At 31.7% G+C, this 7,500-nt stretch overlaps 1 protein-coding gene across 1 annotated transcript in view; it reads right to left on the bottom strand.

Moving 5' to 3' along the window:
* Positions 1–3,205: 3,205 nt before the first annotated feature.
* LOC125025636 (coiled-coil-helix-coiled-coil-helix domain-containing protein 10, mitochondrial-like) overlaps positions 3,206–7,500 on the bottom strand; it is a 4,772-nt gene continuing 477 nt past the window's right edge. Inside the window, exons 2-5 of the mRNA XM_047613707.1 lie at positions 4,954–5,101; positions 4,277–4,417; positions 3,986–4,121; positions 3,206–3,431 (exon numbers count right to left, since the gene is read on the bottom strand). Of these exons, the coding sequence (XP_047469663.1) occupies positions 3,418–3,431; positions 3,986–4,121; positions 4,277–4,417; positions 4,954–5,101 (439 nt within the window). The 3' untranslated portion in view covers positions 3,206–3,417. The remainder of the gene's footprint in view (positions 3,432–3,985; positions 4,122–4,276; positions 4,418–4,953; positions 5,102–7,500) is intronic.

Here is a 7,500-nt window from a genome sequence, read left to right as displayed (position 1 = left end):
ATATATATATATATATTATCATATATGTATTATATAAATACATATAAGAGAGTCAGACAGATACACATACACATAGACAAAAACACACACATAAACACACCCACACACACACAGATATATGTATGTATATGTATATATATATATATATATATATATATATATACATATATATACATATATATATACATATATATATATATATATATATATATATATATATATATATTACACATACACACACACACACACACACACACACACACACACACACACACACACACACACATTATATATATATATATATATATATATATATATATATATATACATATATATAAATGTTGATGAAGATAATAATTACAATAATACACATAAACAAAAACACACATATAAACACACACACACACACACACACACACACACAGATATATGTATATATATATATATATATATATATATATATATATATATATATATATATATATATATGTTGATGAAGATAATAATTATGATAATCAAATCATTATCACTATTTTTATTATTATCATAACTATCATTATCATCATCATCACCACTATTATCATTCCTAGTATCAATATTAGCATTACAGTTATATCTTTTATTATCGTTATCATTATTATTACTATTACTGTCACTATTAATCTTACTATTACTCAAATATTATCATAGTAATAACAATGATAAGTAATGATAATCATAATTAAAATGAAAGTGATAGTAGTATATAATAATGATAATAATAATAGTAATGACAATAATAATGAAGATAATGATCATAATAACGATAACAATAGTAATGATGATAATGATCATAATAACAATAACAATAATAATAATAACAATGATAATAGAATCAGTGATAATAATAATAACAATGATATTGATCATGATGATTATTATTATAATTTATTATCATTATCATTAGCACTATTAAAACGATAATGATAATAACAATAATAGTAATAATAATGATAATAATATTGATAATAGTAATAACTATTATCATGATTAGTTATTTTTATTACCATTATTATTCTTATTCTTATTACCATTATTAGTATTATCATTATTATCATTTTTATCATTATTATCATCATTATCGTTATTGTTATCGTTATCGTTATCGTTATTGTTATTATTATTATTACTATTACTTTTATTTTCTATTATTATTATTAACATTATCATTATCATTATCATTATTATCATTATTATTATTATTAATAAAAATTGTTATTGATATTATTATTATTATTATATTATAATTATTGTTATTATCATCTTTGTTATCATCATCATTATCATTATTACTATTATTATCATCATTAATATAATCATTATGATGATGACATAATAGTAGCATTAATTTTCTCCTGTCCTGTCCTACATCATAATGACAATATTTGCATTCATCTGAGTGTGTAATACACTTGTAATTTATGCATCATTAGTTATTGAAACATGTTTTGGCAAGCTTACCTTGTTCAATCTATAGCATCAACAAAACTTTCACTGTTCACTTACAAAGCCTAGTGCTTAAACAGTGGCATAACCTGGATGGGGGTCAAATTTTCACCCCCCCCCCCCCCACCTAAGAAAAGAGAAAAAAAAGAAAATATTCAAAATTTAATATATAACTATAATTAATTATATATGTATGTTTGAATAATGTAATAAAAGTTTTTGCCAGAAATTCCTGATGGATGAATGTATAATATTTGGACAAAGATTCCATTTAATCTTAAAATATTTTTTGTACAGGAAAAAATAAAAAATCTGATTTTGACATACTTTTCTCAACCTAAAATATATGGGAGGGCCTTATGAGACCTAATTCCTCAGCCCTAAATGCCTAGCTATTTTCATGATCAAGCCTATCAAGGTTTCTAAAAAGATATAGTTTATACTGGATGGTTTTAATATGAATAAAAATGGTCTTTTGTTATCATATTGGTGTATATTTTATAAGCTTTAAAATAGTACAGTTGGATCAATTAATTCTACTCTAATTATATTTTGGGTACCTTCTCCTAATCATGTTCTGTAACAAACTATCTCAAATTTTCTCATTGTTTTTATACAGAAGTTAACTACTTTTGTGGAATGCCTTTAACACTTTGTGCTGCAAGTTACAGTTGATATTTGTAGGGCTGAGAAAATGTAAATCTGAACAGTATATCTGTGGAACACATGGATACTACAGATCACTTTTCATGGATCTTCAGTTTTGAAATCATACTATTAACCCAATGTTGCGGGGAAAATGAACAAAAAATGGGGAAAATACTGTGCCTATTTTCTATATTTTTTGTGAAATGCCTGCCCATAGATGGCTCTGCTAGTGCTTAGCCACAAAGGAGTCAATTAGTAGACCTTGTGACCGTACCCGATTTGAATTGGCGGGAAAAACTTATTTTTTACTAGTGCTATGAATATCGATGGAGTTATTTTTATCATAAACATTATAATTATTATAATGTTTTTTAACAATAGTAACAGCAAAATAAGATAACATAAAATATTTTGTAAATCAAAGAAAAGGGTGAATGGGCGAGACCGGCAGTACTCGTAACTGGCTCATTGGTGACTTAGTACAAGTGTAGCCATCTATGTGTAAAAACAATCAAACATGTACTCACAGTGGGCATAGCTCGTGTCTACACGTCATACCCGTCGGCAAGGGGTTAATAGATACTATCTGGATTACCAATATCTGTTTCAAAAAAAACACATGGCTACCAGTTGGTGAGAAAATCGTTATGGAATATGGCAAAATTTACTTATCTGTAGGGTGACATTACACAGTTCCACTAAAATCACCATTTTAAAATCCACCTCAAGTCTAAAAGCAATCCAAGAAATGCAAATGCAAAGATTTATTACCTTAAAGCACATTCTTTCACCACAAAAAATATTATCAGTAACTCATCTGATATATGGTTGTCTTTGTAATTTCTTTGTAATTTGGGTACATTTTCACAGCATGAGTTGAGAGCCATACTACCACTTTCCTATCATTTCTTGCATATACATTTTTTACACATTACAAACCTTTCAAACATAGTACAAAAAAACATTCATGTGGATAATAATCAAATAACTTACATTTAATGAATGCATAACTTATATTACCAAGAATATCTAAAAGATCCTGGGACTGAAGAGGGTGCAAGAAACAATAAACTTCAGATAAATAAAATATTTTATTTTCAATCTCAGATACACCTTTTCAATGGGTTAGATTTACTTCAACAGTGTATTGTCAGATGTTACAACAATTACAGTGAATATTTATGTATGATACAATAATTATCAATTATGTTTGCAATCTACACAAAGCAGTGTCTATACAACCAGTAACAATTTTAGCAATTCTGGCCATTTAACCTGACTTGCTTAAGCTGTCATTTCTGAAAAGAAAAAAAGAAAATCATATTAATACAACTAGGATTTTTAATCCTATAATACCAAATAGCAATGGGTAGAAAAAGTGAATAAGTGAATGTTTAAACTATGCAAATGCTCAACAAGCTCTTAGAAAACAAAGATTATGAATCTTTTAGTCTTATCTCTAGATTCCTGTTCAATAAATCTTTGTCATATACCTAAATGAATTAATTAATTAATAACTAAATAAATTAGTAAGTCAATCAATAATAATTAACACATCATCTAGGGGGTGGAAGGGCTTCAGCTGCCTCCCTATACCTATACATATATATGCATATGCACCTATATGTATCTGTCTATCTACTTAAATAAAACAATGTATGCAATCAGCAACTGAATTATTGCATATATATGCCTAAATTACTGGATTTTTTTTACAATCATGACTAATTAAATATGACAATCTCTTCATGTGTCTATAAATAATTTTCTCAACTGAACTACTACAAGATCAATTATGACACAAAGACTGTCTAACAGATTACAAAAGTTCTGCCTCCCAAAAATAACCTACCTCTATACTGAGCCTTGCATTGCCTTAGAGCTTCATTAAATCCTTCACAAACTGAAACATCTGACTGTGTCTGTGCACACTGGAGGAACTGCTTAACTTCCCAAGCACAAGGTCCCTGAGGTTCTGATGGACCACTCTGAAAATAAAGATAATAATTATTTGCATGTATCTATGAAGATGAATTTTTGAAAAAAGTATGAGGTGGTAATAATAATACTGACAATAATAATAGTCTTGAAATTACAAGAATGAGTAATATCCAAGAGAAAAAGGCAAACATCTCCAAATTACCTGTGCATATGGCTGCTGCTGATAGCCTTGGTATTGTGGGTATCCTTGGGGTTGTGCTGGTGCTGGTGCTGGTGCTGCCTGCTGGGGCTGTTCTGAACTACTGCTTCCTCCACTGGTCAAGGCATGACCTACCACATGACCCTAAGGAATACATAAAAAAAATGCACCTTTCATAAATGATTTTCAAAAATGTCTACTAGTTCTTCTGGACTTGTAACATATACATAAATAAAAAATAAACAAAATGAATGGAGTATATAAATGACTGTATAATGGAGTTCAGACCTTGACACTAACATAGGTAATGAATAATGAATTTTCTCTATTTCCATTTATATGACACAATGAAACAAAAAGCAAAGAAAAAAAGTAGAGGAAGAAGAAAGAGAAGAAAAAAATATAACTTCTTTTTTTTTCTTGTTCATATCTAACGTTATGTTTCTAAATTACCATACACAATCATATATTAAGGGTATCTACAACTTGAAGATTTTTTCTTGATTTACCTATACTTATCTAATCTATGTATCCATGATTTTTTATTACAGCTGATAAGCACCTTAAGAGATCTAGAACTGCAGCAAAGTTTTTCCTAAAATAATAAACATACTAATTCTACCACACATTTTAAGTCCAATCCTGTTTTATCACACACACAAAAAAAAAAGGGTACATACCACTGCAGAGCCTACAGCAACACCACCAGCAGTAGCAGCCATCTGTGCAAATAATCCAGGCTGCTTTGGTGCTGCTGCAGCAGGTGGAGGAACAGGAGCTGGTGGGGGAGGAGCAGCTCTTGGGGGAGGTGGGGGAGGAGCTGCCCGCCTAGAAATAAGGCAATTCTCAATCATGAAACACATCAACCTAAATCTTTAATACTATAAAAGTCACTTGTGATTGCAAAACATCATCAGGTTAAAAATATGCAAGTTGGTCATTTCTCATCAAACACTTCTCATCTGAGTCACACAAAATCCAAGATAAAACTTAACACTTAGCTAACACTTTTGGTGGCTTAACCCAATACCACCATACATGCCTGGCAGCACTGGGTTAAGCCACTGAGAGTTTAGTTTGCATATACACACAGATGACTCTAAAAGTGATTACTCACCAAGGAGTCAAATACTAGTAGACAAACATCTCCACCTTTATACCTTTTCCCTTGATTTTTTTTTTTTTTTTTTTTATCATAGATCGCTATTAATATTGAGAGGGGAGGTTATGTGGGTCAGCTAACTGACTTCTTGGTGGTTTTGCACTTGCAGAACCATATATGTGTAAACCCTTTTAATAAAACATTACTAGTAAGCACTCCATGTTCACGGCCACATTGGGTTAATTCATAAACTTGATACTACTTCTCAAATGATTTATGTAAGGCAAAAGTTTGTTTAATAAATATCTTCAAAAATTGCATTCTTAATCCAACTCTACACAATATCATGAGCATTACCACCAAATATCGTGAGGTGTGAGAGGAAGGTTCCCATGGCACAAAAATCATAATCTTATTTGACTTTGTTTACAAGAATGCAAATTTAATAGTATGTACAATATACAATTTCATATTCATCAATGATGATGTTTGAATAATGGCTCTAAAGAATACTCAGACTCCTCAGTGGAAGGTGGCGAATGAGTTGCAGGAAAGCGCATATTTGTTCATTATTCTGTAGCTTATACATTTTTTAAAGGTCAAATTAATTAAAATCATGACTAAAGCTGTCAGAAAACCTAAAGTAATTATCAAGGTTAAGGGGCCCACACATTTTGGTAAGAGAGATCTTGTAGACAACCTTACTGGTGATTTACTGTCATATAGTTGACCAAATTATAGGTAGCAATGGCAAGTGGCTTATGTTCTATCAGCTTTTATCAAATCTGTTATAATTATTTTTCTTTTTCTATTAATTGAAAATTTTCTGCTGCATCAACATCTAAGGTCATCAATGGCATATTAAAAATATTGTAATAGCATGAAGCTTGGGGACAAAGCTCCCAGGTAAGGAAGTGCTATGTGACATCGATGGTCATATAGCACTATGGAAAAGTATAGTGGTAAAAAGGGTTAGGAATGACTTAATGATTAGGGTTAAGTTACAGGTTGAACTGTACTAGAAGGCAGTATGGTAGTGAAAAGGGAAGAGAGGGGGAGCTGATGGGGTATAGTACGGGGTAAAGGTTAGGTTAGAAGGGGAAGGAGTTAATCCCTTAACGACGGGTCACGTCTATAGACGTGAAACAAACCGCTTGAGATGTGATGTGCGGCTGTACGCCGCAATGGTGCACCAAAGCGCTACAAGGCAGTGATTCGGCTTGATGTACCGAACTCCCACGCTCAAAGTCGGCACATTGCCATGGATTGCCAGAGCGTAGTTTTTTTTTTTAGTTTTGTACACCCGTCACCAAGGGGTTAAGGGAGTAGGGAGCATTATGATAAAAGTAAAAAAAATGCAAAAATAAGTTAACAATTATGATAAGTGAATAGAACAAGGGGATGAAGAAAACGAAAGGAGAGCAAAGAAAAGAGCAAAATTAGTTGAACTGAGGGCTGAGGACCAAGGTAGGGGTGATCTCCAACACTGGGCCTCAGTCCCACTCTCCTAAGCCCCCCTCCCCTTGACAACAAAGAGCAAGTGGACAGGGGGGGGGGGGATCTGGGTCAATGTTACTGAGAGCGACGCACAGTATTACAGGGATATGGACACGGCCATCCTATAGTACATAAGAAATAGAATTATAAACAATACAAGTACAGCTGCAGCGGCCTTATATTTATTACAAAATGGCAAACATCTAATGCATATCACACCTCACACCACCTTCCTCGGCTCTACTTGGTGCATGCTTGTTGTCCCTTTAGTGAAACACTGAAGAAACTGAGGCCATGGAAAGCACCTGAGCCACTGTGGAGATATCTTTCATAAATGATTTAGGGTTTGCCTTCACTTACTGTAAATTGTCTTCTTCAGATAATAATGATGTTCTTCTTTCCTTTTTGAGGGTATAATATACATTGTTTCTTTATTAATCATAAAGCAGATCTTACTCCAGGAATTCACCTCAATTTCATTGACGTAGTGGGGTTCTATGGACTAAAAATACTATATCTGGACTTGATAAGTAGTCCTTTCTTGATAACTAAACAGCAGAGTTCTAGGGGGTTCCTTATGCTAAAAAGAATAATGTGAAGGTCTCATAAAAAAAAAGAATACTGTCTT

The sequence above is a fragment of the Penaeus chinensis genome, chromosome 1 (genome assembly GCF_019202785.1).
Source record: "Penaeus chinensis breed Huanghai No. 1 chromosome 1, ASM1920278v2, whole genome shotgun sequence".
Taxonomy (NCBI): Eukaryota; Metazoa; Arthropoda; class Malacostraca; order Decapoda; family Penaeidae; genus Penaeus; species Penaeus chinensis.
This window is presented reverse-complemented; position numbering and strand designations above follow the sequence as displayed.